This window comes from Myotis daubentonii, chromosome 2, assembly GCF_963259705.1.
Source record: "Myotis daubentonii chromosome 2, mMyoDau2.1, whole genome shotgun sequence".
Taxonomy (NCBI): Eukaryota; Metazoa; Chordata; class Mammalia; order Chiroptera; family Vespertilionidae; genus Myotis; species Myotis daubentonii.
This window is the reverse complement of record NC_081841.1, coordinates 43207800-43226968: the sequence shown is the minus strand read 5'-3', so window position 1 is coordinate 43226968 and position 19169 is coordinate 43207800. Positions and strand designations below refer to the sequence as shown.

Sequence of the window (19169 nt, the reverse complement as noted above, 5' to 3'; positions counted from 1 at the left end):
CCTTTCCCTTCCTTTCTCTGAAATAAATAAAAACATATTTTAAAAATTTCCAAATTTTATGCAGCCTATATTAGGGTTGAGAATGAGAACAAATGTTTCAGGTACTGAAAGTCTTTTCTTCTTTTTTCTTTTTCTTTTTAAATTTCAGCCTTGCACTATATAAATTTTGTTTAATACATTATGTCAGATGTAGAAAGGGGGGTCTGAAAATTATAATCATTATTGCATTTTCTATTTTGGCAATTTTAATAGCAAACAAAGCTTATAGCATTGCCAAGGATATTTATAATATAGCAGAAATGCTGTGGAAAAACAGTAAAATATGAAGGTCAAACCTAATTTCTTGCTTTTTGTGGCCTAATTTTATGGTCCATTTTTGAATGCTGTCCAAAAGTGCACTCATGAAAGAGAATTGAGATTTGGCATGTTGCATTAATGTTCCCATAATGGTGCTGAATAAATCTTGAAAAATCTTTCCCCTTAAAGGACACTTTTTTTTTTTAGCTGAAGAGCTTTAAATCCCCTAGGAATAGCTTTGCTAAAGAACATTCATCCAGAGATGTACATATGCGTCACACATGCTTGATTTAGCAAACTGAAATGCATTTTTATGGGACCTAAGAAGTAAAACATTTGTTACAACAACACAGAGGGAAATTTGTAACAATCCTCTTAATTTTGATTTTTACAAAAGAAATTTAAAATCATTTTAAGTCCTATAGCTGGTTCTTTTTTCTTAAGCTAAGAATAGTTTTAAAACCTGAAGGACTTTTAAATATTAAGCAATTAATAGCTGTTTGACTTGTAGATTTCTTTGTCTATATTATACACACACTAGAGGCCTGGTGCATGAAATTCGTGCACTGAGGGTGTGGGGTGTCCCTCAGATCAGCCTGCACCCTCTCCAATCTGGGACCCCATGGGGAATGTCGACTGCCGGTTTAGGCCCGATCCCACAGTTAGACATCTCTCTCACAATCCGGGACTGCTAGCTCCCAACCACTCATCTGCCTGCCAGCCTGATCACCCCTTAGCCACTCCCCTGCCAACCTGATCGATGCCTAACTGCTTCCTTGCCAGCCCGATTGCCCCCAACTGCCCTCCCCTGCTGCCTGGTCACTCCTAACTGCCCTCCCCTGCTGGTTTAGTTGCCCCCAACTGCCCTCCCCTGCCGGCCTGGTCCCCTCCAACTGCCATCCCCTGCAGGCCTGGTCACCCCTAACAGCCCTCCCCTGCTGGCCTGGTCCCCCCCATCTGCCCTACCCTGTTGGCCTGGTCACCCTACCTGCCCTCTCCTGCTGTCCTGGTCACTCCTAACTGCCCTCCCCTGCCGGCCATCTTGTGGCCACATGGGGACAGCCATCTTGTGTGAAGGTGTCACAGTTAATTTGCATATTACCTCTTTATTATATAGAATATATTATAAAAGCTTGATTCTAAAATTACCTCTTTCACTGACAAAACATTATTTTTAATTGATGTCACGAGATAATCGTGACCATTGCTGGCTAGGACAATCTGGTGAAAATCATAAATACTCTTCCTAGGAAAATGCACATACACATGGAACTTTATATACAATTTCAGGAAGTCCATGGACCCCTTGATGTCTGTCCAGGGCCTCCCAGTTATAATATCCTGGACTAGATAAAAACAAGTAATTAAGTGGATAAGTGGACTGATAATAATATTACTTAAGGCAGTTGTTCTTCTTATATAAGAAAATAATAAATAAACTAATTTTATATCCCATGATTTAAATATGTAAAGCATATTTGAAGGTATAGTATATAAATTTTAACACAAATTATATGGAAGTGTATTTCACTATTTTAATTGCAAATGTCTCTTGATATAAAATGAATACCTTTTATATTATTAGAAGTAAAGTTTTCAGAATAATTATGACTCTGCTAACTTTTAAAATACTAAGCAGGGAGCACCCTTCTAGTTGATAAATGGAATGCTGCCCAATTCATGAATTGCTTAGTGAAGCCAATTAGATCTCCAAAAAATAAAATAAAATGCTAAGCAATACTTTTCATCTACTCATATAATTTTATGAACATGATGCTGCAGTGCAGGGACTTAAAATGCTGTCTCATATTTCTACTAAGTACACTTGCCAGGTTCCATTGCTTTAAGGTATTGTTCTAGGGACTAAAGGTGTTAGAAAATGAAAAAAGTTATAATTTTACATAATACCTGCTATAGCTTTATTTTATTGAGTAAATAATGCATATTATGCTGTGTAAAATACACATTATGATGATTACCAATTATCTAAGTATATGTGAGTAATATCATTACCATTCTTCAATGATATCTGTAAAACTTTCTGAATACTGGGAGTTTACTATAATGTAATTACTATATGAAGAAACTGGTGTACATATATTCTAACATAACCACTATTATAATAATATTCATTTAATACAGGGTGGGACAAAAGTAGGTCTTCAGTTGTTTGTATGGAAAATAATACAATCTATATATATATATAAGCCTAAAATGCTAAGTATCTGACCAATTGGTGGACCTTTCTGTCGACTACTTGGCCAGTTGCTATGATGAGCACTGACCACCCGGAGGGAGACGCTCCAACCGGTAGATTAGCTTGCTGCTGGGGTCTGGCCGATTGGGACTGGGTGAGATGGGCTGGACACATCCTGGAGCCCTCCTGCGGTCCCTCCCCAGCCAGCTAACCTCCTTCAGTTCCCCCTCTGCTCCCCCTGGCCAGCTAGCCCCCATTGGCCCCCATCAACTGGGCAAGAAGGGCATGATCAATCCGATTGCAAGCCAGGCCAAGGGACCCCCACCCATGCATGAATATGTGCACTGGGCCTCTAGTGATTAATAAAGAATAATACAAGAGCCCAGCTGGCGTGGCTCAGTGGTTGAGCATCAACCTATAAACCAAAAGGTCATGGTTTTGATTCCCTGTCAGTGTTGCGGGCTCGACCCCCATTAGGGAGTGTGCAGGAGGCAACTGATCAATTATTCTCTCTCATCATTGTTGTTTCTATCTCTCCCTCTCCCTTCCTCTCTGAAATCAATAAAAATATATTTTAAAAAAGAATAACACAAGAATAAACTCTGTGTTTTGCATGCTCTCAACTGTAAACCTACTTGTATGCAAACAATTGCAATTAAATCTATACATAGGTTATTGCTGCAAATAGCTAATAGCTAAACACCTGACTAGAAAGAACAGTGAACTAGTTTTTCTCCCTGATAACTCTCAAAGAAAACAGATGCCCCAGATAACAAAATACTCCTAATGGAAATACTGAAGTTAAATGAATTCTCTTTGATTTAATATTTTGTAGCTTTGGAGTTTTATTAATATTCAAATAAGTGTTATGTGAAATGAATGTCTAATCTCAGTTGGTTAAAGAAATTTCAGCCAGAATTCTTAAAGCTCTATTGGAGAACATATTCAACTAGAATAAAATGCTTTCAAGCAATTTCCCAGTGTGATGTGGGAACTCCATATTATCATTGCTCTACAGGGAAATGCAGAAGTCACATGAGATTGGGTGAAATTGTATTGTTCTAGATCTGGAAGGAGGATTGAAAAAAAAAAACCACAGATAACATTTTATTTGTCTGTGCAAAAAAATATTGACTGAGATGTGCAATTAAATAATGGTGAAGACATATTTCTAGCAGGTGAAATATAAAGAAGTAGATTTTTTTTTCTAATATAAAAAATAGATACAGACACAGAGAGAAAATGAGAGCTATGAAACTATGCATGGGAATTCTGTAGCTCACTAAAATTAATTTAAAATTATGTAAATTATACAACAGTAGAGAATATGACAGGTACACAGATTGCTATAAAACACTAGAGAAGTTGTAATCATTGTAAAAGTTTAGAAGAGAGGCTCATACTTGGACCATCCAGAAAGGACTCGTGAGTTTGTTAATACTTGAGTCACACTTTGAAGGATAGATAAGATTTGAACAACAAACGATGACAACAGGATATGGAAGGAATGCTGTGAACCAAGGAACAGAGGTAAGAAATGCTAGGGTATTTTTGTGGATTAGTTGAATAGTGGAGTTGGTTACGAGGATTGGTGAGAGATTAAGGCTAAGGGCTGAGGTAAGCCATGGAACTTCTTGGGTGCTTAGTTAAAAGGAATGATCTTCATTCTATGGGCAGTGAGTGAAGAGCCCATGAATGATTTTGGAAAAGATAAAGCATGTTCTGTGGTGGCCTCACATCTATACAGTATTCAGTTCCAAAAGGGTTATATTTTCAATAAGTATGTATAGCACCCTCTCAAGTATGTATAGCACTAGTCTGAAAATAAGCACAGAATAGAAACATGACACATATATAAATTCACTTTTTATTCTCAGATTATAGTAATACATAGATAACATTGGCACAAGCATATTTTTCCATAAAAAAAAATAAAGAAACACCACTATACTCAGCACACAAAAAAAAGTATTAGCAGGCACTGAGAACTTCTGGTAAGCACTAAGTTTACAAGCACAGGCATTTAGTAGGGGGTATGCGGTATAAGTTTCTAGAAGACATGTAGTTAGTAAAACAAACAAAATCAGTGTTGTTTACTACTTGTCTGGCAGAAATTATTCTTAGGCATGAGAAGCTGTTCTCAAGGATCAAGACTTGAAACATCTAAGAATTCGGGCCAGAGTTACCAGAAGATTATACATAGTTATGCAAGTGGAATCACTCGGGTTTTATAATGTTAGAATGTGGAAACTCTTACCTCGCACAACAAGGTCGGCCGAAGCTGAGGAGTTGTCCACAATGGTCTGCGCGGTGCACGTGTACCTGCCAGCATGCCTCAGCTGGGCATTTCGAATGAGCAGTTCCCCATTGGCGTCCAGCTGGGAGCAAAGCAGCAGTCATTCAAATCAGTACATTTTTGACCAATTACGTGGCATTTAGGATACAAGGAGCACGTTTTTACTCTAACAAAATGAACCCCATGGAAAGGCATGCATGGTAGATATGCTAACCACATGTCTTTGCTCAGGATACTTAAACTTCGGTCTTTCTTGGGTAAAACATAAAGTGAGTTAATTACTCAAGGTCCATTTTAGCCCCCGTATCTTTAACATTTTATTATTTCTACTAGCAGAGGGACATCCTGGGAGAAACCAAGGGATGAAACTATGTCTTGGAGTCTTTTCAAGAGAAATATTAAGGTCTAAAAATCTTAGTGATGAATGTCAGTGAGGACAAATTCATGCTATTTGGCTAGGAAGAATTATTAACTTGGTCTGGAAGAATTGATCTAATTAATAATTTCAGGATGTGTCACAGTTCACTTTACAAAGTTTACAGAACCTGCCAAAAAGGAAAATTCTACTTGCATGTTCTTTTTTTTTTGCCAAAATATAAGCTCCATATGGGCAATGATTTTTGTTTTGTTCACTGCTCTATTCCCAGTGCTCAAAGAGTATTCAATATATATATATATATATTGAAGGAGGCTTGAGGGAATTTTGCTTGGGAATAATTATACACCACCTCACTGAAATTTCTAAAAATAGGTACTATTTATCAAATGCCTAGTCTGCACCAGGTCCTGGGCTATGCAGGTATACATATTATCTCATTTAATTCTCTTTTGAGAAAGTTCCTATTATGTCCATTTTACAAAAGATAAATGTGAGACTTAGAGTATTCAAGTAATTTAACTAAGTTCATTCAGCTTCTCTGGTAGTGGGAGCATGCCTAATCCTTGCTCATTATCTCCAAAAAATTCTCTTAAGAGAAACATTTTAAAAAGTCAATTTGGCTTTCCTGAGAACCAAAAATATTGATTTACTATTCTAATCAAATATATTAAAGAATGAATGGTTAATTAATAAGTGGGTTAATATTTTACATGACACAGGAGGGTATTATTTATGTGATATAATAAACCTGAAAAATTATTTTTTATTTTAATCACTCTATATGAACGGATGCTCTACTTCCTCACAGGCTCCACCAGAGGCCCCTTCACATGTTAAATTCCATGCTGATTTTGGAAAGTGTTTGGGCTTGCAGTCCTTGCTTGATGAATGAAGTTAAGAATAAGAGCTAGTTTTAATCTGAGCATATTCAGCTGGTTGTAACAGAATACTACTATCTCCATATAAATAACTGGTCAATAGTCACACACCTTGTCCCTTGATAGTAGTCATTCTTAGTAAAAACATAGAGGTTATGCAATTTAATGTCATTTGGTGTCTTCCTGTTCCTTGAGATCTAGATTGGCTAAATATCCAATTTCTAAGATTTGTATAAATTCCTGGGGTAGGCGAGTTCTTTCCTTCTGCTTTCTTAGTTATTTCTTTGCCAATCGAAGGATCTCCAGGCTAGAAATGCAGCCCTTTCCATATTTTTGTCATAAAACCTACTAACACAAAGTATTCCCTAGTAAAGTGGGTTTACTGAAGAACTGAAGGTGATGGAATTAGTTGTATCCCACAAGATAGGGCAAATCAACAGAAAGAATTATCATCCATTTCACAGTTCTATTCTTAAAAGTCCCGTTGGTTATATTTTCAGAGGGATTCCTCAGTGACCTTCACCTCCCCCAGTTCTCTGCCTTCTTGATGGTATCCACTCCCACTACCATCTCTTACTTCTCTCTGGTCTTCTCTTCTATCCCCTGGACAAAGAGTTATTCTTATCTCCTCTTGTTAAGCTGCTTAATTCTTTGATGGCTGCTTGGATTCTGACCATACTTATTTCTCAAAACCTTACTTGCTGTTTTTAGTGTTTTTCATTTTTTTTTTTACCTCTTATTCCCCAATCTATTTTATTAGGCCTAAGCTGTCAGTCAGACATCCTTAGCACTGCTGCAGAGGCGGGAGCCACCGCTGCACTCGCCAGCATGAGCCCAGCTTCTGGCTGAGCGATGCTCCCCCTGTTGGAGTGCACTGACCACCAGGGGGAAGCTCCTGCATTGATCGTCTGCCCCCTGGTGGTCAGTGCACATCATAGTGACCAGTCGTTCTACAGTTTGGGTGATTTGCATATTAGCCTTTTATTATATAGGATTTTCTTTCCTGCAGACCTGTGTACATATCCATTGCAATGCCTAGATTCCTGCATTTCCCACTTTCATCACTTGGCTAACTTCAAGTCAAAGTTTAGATGCCCCTTTCTTCTCTGGTTAGGCATTGCCCTTTGTGCATTTTCATTATAACTATCTCTCTTTACTATAATTGTTTAGTTGTTCATTTCTTCTATTAGACTATAATTACTTGAGGGAGGGACTAGATCTTACTTATTGTTGCATACAAATAACTTATTGAAATAAATGACATACAGGAGGAATTCAACAAATAAATATTGCATAAATGAATTAGTAAACACCTATTGCCTAAAATATTTTCATTAAATTCTTTTAGTAATTTTATATGATTTTTTCAGGCAAGATAATGATAATGTCATAAATTTTAAAAGCTGAATTGAGAACTATTATTATTCATATACATGAGATCAATTACCCATAAATAATATATTTCAAATTATTTATGCATTAATTCCAAGAAGAAATATAAATTTTTCAGAAATAATATGCACATTTATAGAGAGGAGAATGCACTAACATATAAGAAAATGGAAGCCTATTTTTCCAACCAAATGTTTTATAAAGAATTGGGCCTTTGCCCAAGAGAGGCCCGCTCTTTATCCTCAGCTTCTGAAAGGTCACCTATACGTCTTTCTTTGCCCAGGTATCATGGGTCATACTGAATCGTCTAACAGTGTGATTTAGTGTGGGAGTTAGCAGCACCTGTATAGTTTTAGAGTAGGGGCTGGCCTATGCCAGAAAGAACGAGATTGGGATTCAGAGTAAGTAGGGGTTTGGGGTCATGTGATATCAGTCAACCTAGAGACCTAGATTAACCATTTGGGCAATCAATCAGTTATGCCTATGTAATTAAGCCCCAATAAAATCTCTGGAACCAAAGCTCAGGTAAGCTTCCCTGACTGGCAATACTCTGTGCTTATTGCTACATAGCAAGGCTGATAGAGTAATGTATCTTGATTCAATGGGGAGAGAACAGTGGAAGCTCTGTGTTTGGTTCTTCTCCTGGACTCTGCTTTGTGCACTGCTGCCCTGGGCTGAGCTTAGTTAGTATGCCTTTCCTGTAAAATACCGTGACCATAAGTATAATAGCTTTCGGGGAGGTCTGTGAGTTCCTTCCAGCAAAACGGAGACTGGTTTTGGCAACTCCCAGCACGTGGAGTAGGTTCCAGAAGTGAAGATGACCTCGGAGACTGTGCCCAAGTTGGTACTTGGCCTAAATCCTCATACCATGTTAAATAGAATTCTTCTAAGGGAGGGAGTAAAGAAATATTATTTTACCATTTATAAATGATTTAAAAATATTTGAAGGGAAGAGGAAAATTGTGAAGAAGGTAACTTTTTCTAAAGACTAATTGGCACACAGTTCTGAGTAATTTTCTGTTAGAAAAATAGATAATTATGGTAAAATAAAATAATTTAAACACTATATATTTGTAAAAAAGGCTGCTTTAATAGGCTGACATCATTACTAGCACTGTATTTTGACACCAAATATTCATTAATGAAAAGATATTAAGTAAAATAATTTTAAACTATTATGACATAGATAGTAATATTATAGAAAGAATAATGTTTGCATAAAAGTAAAAAGCACTTAATTCTATTACATGCCTCATTATGTAAACTCACTACTTTGCTTCATGCTCTAAGGGAATGATAATCCTATTATTAAACTACTATCTCAATAAACCATGTGATTAGATTGGAATTAAAAAAACACTTGAGAAATTAAAAATATTTTATTTTAAAATAAATTGAGAATAGAAAAAAAACAATAAAAATTAACAAATTTGTGGCACTGTAATTGCCATTTGTAAAACATTTGAATACTCTAAACTTAATATTCTTTTTTTCTTAATAAAATTGCTCTTTTCCCCCCCTAGACTCTCAATTTGAAACATATTGCTCTTTACTTATTTTATTCTGAAATCAATAATGGGGTCATTATTTTTATACTTTTCACATGTAATGAAAGACACAAATTGTTTTATGTCAAAATATTACATTGCACTTAGAGTTATTGACTCTTCATAGTAAATTCTCTAAAAGTTTTAATTAAACTATCCTAAAAGTTTAATGCTAAGCTCATTTTAAAAGTCAGATCTTTTCAAAACATTAGAAATTAGGTGGTAATGATGGGTCTACTTCTATAAAGCAATAATAAGTGACTTTATCATTTATTCTCATTTGATCTATATTTGGTGAAGGTGTGGCATTGAAATGCCTCAGAAGGAAAGCAAAGGAAAAACACTATATCACTTCCAATATAGCTGTGTGTGTCGAAAAGCTTTCCTGGAGATTTTATAAATGGCACTGGCACTTTTCATACCTCAGGAGAAGTAGAACTTCTCAGTGGTCAACAGAAAGCTTACAAAGCAAGTAAAGATCATGGACCTCAGCACATTTTAGCCACAAATTAGATACGAATGCTCTCTATATTTTTCACTAAAAACCACAGCTTGGCTGAATTACAGAATGCTTCCCTTCATATGAGGAGAGTTGAATCACATACTGGAAATTGTGATAGCACAGCTCAGGGATATTCCAAAGTGTATATGTGGTTTACCACTTAGAAATTTCCCAAATTTGAATCAAAAGACTACCAAAATATAAATGCCTATATCTTCCTTCCCCCCCCTGCCACAAACTAACTCATTCCTGCAGGATAAATGAATCTGAATTACTAAGTTATATTAACAATTGAATTAATCAGAATGAAAAATATTACAGATATGGTATAGACAAGGGCTAGATAAAATGTGTAGCTCCTAACGGCTATATATCAACAAAAACGCATTTTTTGTTCTGTCAAAGTTCAGAATGAAGGTATCTATATTGAAGGATGGAAGAAAGCACATCCTTTTAAGTGAAGAGTTTAGAAACTTATAAGTAAAAATAATTATATATGTATAATACATGCTGTATCCATGAAAAATAAAACATTTCTTTTTTACTTTTGACTGGTTATGTTAAAGAAAACTTAACTATAGCAAACACATTATATGCAACTTTAAACTTAAACACCACCATCATCAACGTGACTAACACTAAATATTTAGTAAAGGACTCCAAGGTGCCAGGAACTACTATAAATACTTTACACGTGCAAACTCACTTGCTCTTAACAACAGCCCCGTGTGATAGGTAATTTTCTTAAGCATTTTTATTTATTTTTTAAATATAATTTTATTGATTTCAGTGAGGAAGGGAGAAGGAGAGAGAGAGAGAAACATCAATGATGAGAGAGAATCATTGATTGACTGCCTCCTGCACGCCCCCACATTGGGGATAGAACCTGCGACCTGGGCATATGCCCTGACCGGGAATCGGACTGTGACCTTCTGGTTCATAGGTTGACACTCAACCACTGAGCCACGCAGGCCAGGCTTAACCATATTTTAGAGATGAGGATGCAATACTACTACTGCTTCTGCTGTGGCTGTTAATAGGATGCTACTACTGCTACTGCTACTAACGTTAGTGTGGTATGTGCCATTGAGTTGGCTCTGATTCCTGGTGACTCCATGAATGAGTGTGATCCACAATGTCCCGTCCTCAGCAGCCCTGCTCAGCGCCTGTGGATGCATGCCTATGGTTTCTTTTATGGAGCCAAACCATCCCAATTTGGCTTTCCTCTTTCCCTGCTGCCTTCCATTTTCCCCGACACTATTGTCTTTTCCAACAAACCCTGCCTGAAATTATTGGGAAGGTACAAGGGGTAGATGGGATACCAATAGAATTATTTCAAGCCACAGAGACTTATTCTATCAAAATGCTAATATGACTATGTCAACAAATATGGAAAACAAAACAATCGCCTGCAGACTGGAAACACAGAATACACATCCCAATTTTTAAGAAGGAAGATGCCAAGAAGCGTGGTAATTATAGGACCATTGCTCAAATTCCCCATGCAAGCAAAGTGATGCTTAAGGTGAGGCAACAAAGTCTTCCAGCTTATAAGGAGCAAGAAATGCCAGATGTTCAAGCTGCTAAACATACTACTATTAAAACTTCTACTACTACTTTGACTATTGCTACTGCCACTGCCATCGCTACTACTAATTTATTAAATGTCTCTTAGATATATTATATGTGACAATTTGCTAGCTACTTTATCTACATTGTCTTATTTAATTTATAATTCTTAGGGAGATACTATTAACATTTCCATTTTAGAGAGAAGAAATTTGAGATTCTGAGTGAAGCTACTGGTGGAAGGTTTAAGAGTTCGCATACAGTCCTGGTTTCATAAGGTCAAGCTGTCACCAAACTAGTGTTTATAAAGGTCAGACAATGGGATTTAAGGTCTTAGTTTGGTAGGTAAATGTGGATACTTCCTCATAGCAGGAAGAATAAAATATGTTATTATTTTATCTATATGTTTATATATAAGAAAATAGAAAGAACAGTACAATGGCACCGGTATACCAACCAGAGTCAATAATTGTAAATTTCCTGCCATCTTTGCTTTATCTAATTATCTATCTAGCTGGTTCTATATTTTATTTTCTCTATCCCCCACCTATCTATTGTTGAAGCCTTAAAAAGCAAATCAGATTTCACTCCTCAAAACATTACATTGAATCTCCAAAAAAGTAAGGCCATTCTCTTGCATGATAAAAACAAAAAACATTTTCACACATAATTAACACTAATTTCCTAATATTATCTAATATTCAAGTTACTGTTATTTTAAGTAATACATCAGCATTAAGATAGAATGTAAATAAAATTAAGGATATATATATATATTTATATATATATATCTTAAAAACATTAAAATGAAGTAATCTTTTTGAAAATTTAAAAGCATACATAAATTAGGGAAGTGGTGGAGAAAAATTACTGGGAAGCCACCCAGTATATATAGAACCGATGGAAATGTTGAACATCCCTAAATTTGACTATTTTGATGGCCAAAGAGTCCAATTTTGATCAATTGGCTCATTTTAAATTGAAATTCAAAAAAGAAGAAATTTTTCTTGAGGTCTCTGCCTTAGCATTTTTAATGAGGGACAAAAACATCAAAGCTTTGGATTTAGAAGCTATGTTTTAGAGTTGAAAGAAAACTTGGGTATCATTTAATTTGTATGGTTCCCATTAGCCTCAGGGTTCTGAAGATCTTCACAGGCCACTTGGTAGAGGAAGGGATCAGATTGGGGAATTTTTTGACAGGAAAGTGTGAGAAGCCCTATGGTTAGGCTTTTGGCTATGTAGTCTCCCACACATGCACACACACATGCATACAATTTCTTCAGTCAGAGCAACCTTACATTCATCTTTTTAATTTATGAGAGTTCTGATTTAAATTTTCTTTGAAAAAAAAAAGGATTCTGCTGCTAAAAATTATTTATTGTTGCTTTTCAAAACTTCTGATGTAGCCCAACTTCCTCATGAGGCAGATGAGAACCTGGAGGCCCAGAGTAACTGTTGTGCCCAAGGTCATATAACTAACTCTTCAATGGCAAGACCAGAACAAGAATCCAGATCTTTAGATATTGTTCTGTTCTTAAAAACAAGCTGGAAAAATTAATGGTGTTTTTTTTTTGGGGGGGGGTGAGGAGGGGGAAATGCAACAGCTAATCACAAATAGTATATTTCTAGTGTGATATCAGAAATAAAAAAATAAAAGTCCACGATGTCAAATATTAGCATTGCTAAAACTCTATAAAGTTTCCATGCTTATTTTCTCCTTTTTAAAATTTTAAACACTCACTGTATTTTGCAAGAATAAAAGCCAGAATAATTACTGCAGCAATGTGTAAGTATGCAAGGAGTTCTATATACTAGTAAAACAAATAGGTCTTTAATATTCTATACATTTTTGGAGATTCTCCCCAAGCCAATACATCTCTGAAGAACAAAGACCTGCTTCTACCAACAAATGCTTACTAAGGACTAGATGAGGCTATGGGATGTTATGCTAGAGAGTAACTTTTGCTCACATGGTCTCTATACTAGACGTGTGAGTAGACACATGTAGTGAACATAGATACCCACCTCCTTGCTAGCTGATGTGAAGAGCAAATAAAATACAATAGTTATGTTTAAGTAAAGGTATTAGGGTAGTAAAAGGGAGGTCTAAAAGGGTGTGTGTTCACAGGGACATGCAAAGGAGAGAGAGATGACAGAATTATCTAGCTTTTTTTTCCAATTAATTACTGGTAAGAACTGAGAAAAAATTTGGCCAAAGGTAGAATGCCTTTATGAGTTTTGTGTGTGTCACAGACTATGTCAGGGGACTATACGCATTTACATATTTCTTTTTCTCTTCCACTGCTCATAAAAACATATGACCTTAAATTCACACACACACACACACACACACACACACGCACGCACGCACGCACGCACACACACACACACACACACACCATTAAATATACCCTCTATTCCATACTATTTTGGCAAAAGTTTATTCTAGCCTCATAAATCTTTTGTCCTCGGCATTCTCATCTGCTCAAAATAATATAATGCTCTTTGTTTCTAACATCCTTCTTAAAATCTTTCAGTGGCCAATCCATTTATTCCCAAGTCTCTCTTTTTTAATCTTCCTCTAGAGGAGTGTTTCTCAATCTTGGCACTATAGACAATTTAGATCAGGTCATTTTCTGTTGTGGGGACTGTCCCCGGTATTATAGGAGTTTAGCAGCACACGCGTTCACCTGATGCCCGTACACACTGCCCTCCTCCAACCACCCTGCAGTTGTCACAATCAAAGTCGCCTAGGCAGAAAAACTGCTCTGGGTTTAAAAGTACCACTTCAGGGCTTACGTCATCTCACTGTGCCTGCTTTCTGCAGGTCTAATTTGACCTTTGCCATTTCCCGTATTACTGTACTACCCTCGTGTTCTCTTCCGACCTGTTGTTCCCTAACTCTGAACAACCTTTTCCTTGCTCAACAGTGAATAGAGTAAATGTGAAATTGAAATACATAAAAATGATGCCCGTTTTATTATTGTTATTACTCCCTCTTTCTCCCCTCCCCCCACTTTTTTTGGCATGTCTTGCAGAAGCAAAATTTCTGTTCAAGTTCATAACATGCTCTAGGATGGAATATGTATGTCTAACTCATATTTAACATATTTTTGTGACATGTTCAGTCTAATTAATATTTTCTTTTAAAAAATATAGCCTAAGGGTATGAAATCTGTCTCCTTTAATTATGAATGGTGTTGTCAGTATAGTCAGGACAAATGCATAGCCACAAACCTGCAAACACACACATACACCTACCGACCTAAAGGAGGTTATTATGAATTTTATAGTTAGACCACCTGAGACTCTGTAGACTTTATTTACAATGTACTGCAAAGGTAGGTAATAGTATAGGAAAAAGGAAGTAATTTGGATAACCTCGAGTGAACATAAAAGGCTCATTAATCAGGAATATGGAATAAATTCTGAGTTGAACATTACTATCTTACAGTGTTTCAAGTAATGGGAGGAGGGTTATCTAATAAATGTAGGTGTGGATATTAACCAGTGGATGATAAGCCGAAGTAGAGAGGAGCACGGGGACTGCGTCAGACCACCTGGTTTCAGATCCTCCCTCTGCTGCTAGCAAGGTGAATAATTAATTTCGGCAAGTTACTTAACCTTCCTTTATCCTCAGTTCTCTCACCTCAAAAATGGAGAAAATCACAACAATAATATGTGTTCCATAGAGGACTGCCATGAAGATCAACGAGAAATACATGGAACACATTTAACCCAATGCTGGCCAAATAGTAAACACGCAACAAATGTTGACTATTTATTGTCTCTTTACTACCCTCAGCAAGGAAATACAGAGAATTTTTTTCTTGGACTAAGTGTCCCACACAGCAAGCAGCGCAAGAATTGATTTATGAAATATGAGCTCTACAATAAAAAAACAACAACTATCTGGCAACAGCTATTGTAATTTTCAGTGGAGAATGATTCTCAATTGTAAAGAGTATTCATAATAATCACTTACAATCGGCCACATCTTGTGCCAAGCACTCTATAGGCATTCTCTCATTGAATTCTCACAAAAAATGTTATGAAGTAATTGGTTTTGCAAACCCAATGAAGTAACCTGAATGAAGTAAGTAAATTATTAATAACATTTTACAGAGGGGGGAAATCTGAGGCTTAGAGAGGCTTAATCATAGGCTCAGTCACGGGATCCAAATTGAAAAAAATGGAGCCTAGAGCCCAGGTCTGGTTGTGGCCCAGCCTCTGAATAATTCCTATGATATTTATAAATTCAATGCAGATCAAGCAATTTGCTTCTTAGTAAAATACAATGTTAACATTTATTTGTAATAAGAGAATCAGAAAAAAAAATATTACATTGGCAACAGCCAGAATTCAAAAGTTTAATAAACTCATGTGATTAACAAAGATAATAATAGACAGGGAGAATGTTATCAAATAGTTTAAAGAAAATGACTCAAAGTTTATGTCAAAAGATAGGTGGCTATTAAAAAATAATTTCTGAAGATCAGGTAAGTGGTAGATAGTCTAAAGTCCTTTCTAGAACAAGAGGGATTATTAATCATATTGGTAAATAAAATGACTCTCCCTTTGGTATTTAAGGGAGTAAATAGCTATTGAATTAGAAAATCAAAATAGAAGCCATTTCATAGTTGGACATAAGTATATGGGAAAATATATTTGTTTAATTTCATAAACAATCATTCCAGACTGAAATTTGAAATATTATGCAAGGCTGCCACAGGGTGGTCAAAATCTGGAACAGCAAGCTAAAATTAAAGCACTGAGTACTGAGTAAAAATTCTTACTAAAATTAAAGTGGAAAATAAAAATTTAGGTTCTTGAAATAAAATGTTTAAATTGTGAACTTTATACTCTCTTCATTAATTAGAGCTTCAGATATTAACTTTAGCAATTAAAATGACTTAAACGTAATGATGATAATTGTAGCAGTTTGATAACTGTGATAGCAACCAAATGTTTACATCTGAATTTTAAACTCACAGATTGAGCTCTGATTTATTTTGGATCAGTTTTGTGTTTGTTTCTGTCAGTGTTTTATTCACCCATAACTTTTCCTGGCGTGTGGTATGTGCTCAGTACAACATTTTTAAGTGAACAAATGATACTCAATTATTGAAATGTTACCAGAATTTGTTTTAAATATCAAAATATTATTTAAGAAACCAAGTATATATATATATATATATATATGTATATATATATATATATATATATATTGATATTTTTACCTGCAACTTGAATAATAGACATTGCAATTAGCAATGTTTCTTGCTTTGCTGTCCCTAATACCTGCTATCTCTATTATGTTTTCTTTTTTGGTTTTTAATTTATTTTAAATGTATCTTTATTATTGAAAGTATTACAGCTGCTCCCTGCCCTTTGTTCACTAAGCTTTAGGTAGAAAGAGCCACTAGGACAATGGTCTATTAAGGAGCTCAGAAGCAATTACTAGCCATCAGGGTTATGGGTTATCTTTCACAAGGCGGATCAAACACGAATGGCGTTTTCACTTGAATCTTGTGTTGTGTATTTAGCAGTGAAGTCTGACTTTGAAGTTTGCCTTAAAAAAGAAAGAAGACATGAGGGAAAGCTTTATGGGTTTCTTGGGTTCAAAAGACAGAATTAAGCTTAAGAATTTATTTGAAAGCATTCTTATTTTTCCCCCTTTTTTGATATTTAGAGAGTTGAATCCCATCCGTCCATCTACAAAATGCTAAAATGTGCAGGAGTTACTTTCACTCAATTAAGCTGCATAATTAGCCAGGGAGCATGTTTTCTACAACTCATGAACCGTTATCTGGTGGGCTGAGCTGAAAGCAGGGTTGGTGATCTGAGAGCAGGGTATGCAGGTAGGATTCTCCTCTGGATAAGCTGAGGGGCAACTACAGGGATCTCCATGGCTACCTTCTGCAAAAGGGGGGTGATAGTGAGGGTCAAAGTCCATTACATTTTTGTGGTCTGCTTTGTGATTTATTTCTTAACTAGAGGCCCGGTGCACAAAAATTTGTGCACTCGGTGGGGGGGGGGTCCCTCAGCCTGGCCTGTTCCCTCTCGCAGTCGGGGACCCCTTGGGAGATTACGACTTGCTGGCTTAGGCCTGCTCCCGGGTGGCAGAGGGCAGGCCCAATCCCTAGGTGCAGCCCCTGGTCGGGCTCAGAGCAGGGCCGATAGGGGAGTTGGGGCGCTGCCCCGTCATGCACAGAGCAGGGAGATTGGGAGGTTGTGATTCCACCCTCAGTCACGATCAGGGTAGGGCCAATTTGGGGGTTGGGGCACCGCTCCCTGTCACACTCAAGGCAGGGTCGATGGGGAGGTTGTGGCGCCACCCCCTGTCATGCACAGAGCAGGGCCGATCAGGGGGGTTGGGGCTCCATACCCTGTCACGCACAGAGCAGGGCCAATCATGGGGTTGGGGCGCTGCCCCCTGTCATGCACAGAGTAGGGGCGATAGGGGAGTTGGGGCACCGCCCCCTGTCACACACAGAGCAGGGCCCATCAGGGGGTTGGGGCACCACCCTCTATCACCCACAGAGCAGGGCCGATCAGGGGGTTGGGGCGCCGCCACTCTCATACTCAGGGCAGGGCCGGTGGGGAGGTTATGGCTCTACCCCGTCACACACAGAGCAGGGCCTGTGGGGGGGGGGGGGTTGGGGAGCTCCTCCCTATCAGGCACAGAGCAGGGCTGATCAGGGGGTTGGGGCGCCTTCCCCTGTCACGAACAGAGCAGGATGTATAGGGAGGTTGTGGCCCCGCCCCCTGTCACATACAGAGCCGCAGGGCGATCAGGGGGTTTGGGCGCTGCCCCCTGTCACGCTGCTCCAGGGGCCAGGAGGCCTCGCGGCTCCGCTGATCCCAGTGCTGGGAGGCATATTACCCTTTTACTATATAGGGTAGAGGCCTGGTGCACGGGTGGGGCTGTCTGGTTTGCCCTGAAGGGTGTCCTGGATCAGGGTGGGGGTCCCCACTGGGGTGCCTGGCCAGCCTGGGTGAGGGGATGATGGCTGTCTGCAGCTGGTCACACACCATTCAGGGTGGGGGTCCCCACTGGGGTGCCTGGCCAGTCTGGGTGAGGGGCTGAGGGCTGTTTTCAGGCTGGGAGTGACTGAAGCTCCCAAAGGCTCCTTTTTTTCTTTTCTTTTTTTTTTTATTTTGGGCCAGCTTTAGCTTGAGGCTTGGCTCCTGTTCTTAGCGGCTGAAAGTAGGTTTCTGGCCTTTGCATACAATGTTGCGAATCTGCTGGCTGAAGTCCGGCGGTATTTGTTACAATGTTTGAAACTGCAGGCTCAGAGGCCTGCAGCCGCAGGCGGAACGTTGGAGGCCTCCGTCACTGAGGCAACCAAGCCTCTTGTTAGTTTCAAGCTGCCTGGCTGCCAGCGGCCATCTTGGCTGACAGTTAATTTGCATATCTCGCTGATTAGCCAATGAAAAGCGTAGCGGTCGTATGCCAAATACCATGTTTCTCTTTTATTAGTGTAGATTAGCATTCCAGTTATTTCTTTATTTTTCACTCTTTTAAAGCAAGGGGCTCTTTTCTCTTCTCTTCTTTGCTAATATCTTTTTTTGAAATGTTTATTTACATTAACCAATACAATGTAACTATTGTGTTAAAAACATCAAGAGGCTCCACAAATAAAGTTTCAGCTTCATTTAGGCAATTTATACCCCAACATCTGTTTATATAGACTTCACAGCGGCTATTAACTACTTGTATAAATTACGGTTGTTATATTTTTTGTAATTATTCAATTTATAAAACCAAGGAAATAAGCAAATTTAAAGGTCTATTTTTAAAAAAATAAGATTTCTGTTTATCTCACTTTAGTTTTTTTAAATTGAGTACATACTGAGTATCATTTGCTTTTTATGCAAAACAACACACAATTTGAAGAAATTATTAAAGATTTTGGTGTAAATTTTACTAGTTTTGGGTATGTTTATGATTAAGCATGTCAACATAGTTTGACATATATATATAAGGAAAATATATCACATGGCATAATGTAATGTTAAAATAGTTCTCTGCTGATACCCAGTTATTTTTTATTTATTTTACTTTTTTAATTTATATATATATATTGATTTCAGAGAGGAAAAGAGAGA

The 19169-nt window shown here is 37.6% G+C and overlaps 1 protein-coding gene across 3 annotated transcripts in view; it reads right to left on the bottom strand.

The window, feature by feature from the left end:
- Positions 1 to 19169, bottom strand: part of CNTN1 (contactin 1) — a 281784-nt gene that overhangs the window by 75108 nt on the left and 187507 nt on the right. For all 3 annotated transcript variants that reach the window (XM_059682579.1, XM_059682582.1, XM_059682581.1), the window contains one exon: positions 4752 to 4872. In XM_059682579.1, coding sequence (XP_059538562.1) covers positions 4752 to 4872 — 121 coding nt within the window. The remainder of the gene's footprint in view (positions 1 to 4751; positions 4873 to 19169) is intronic.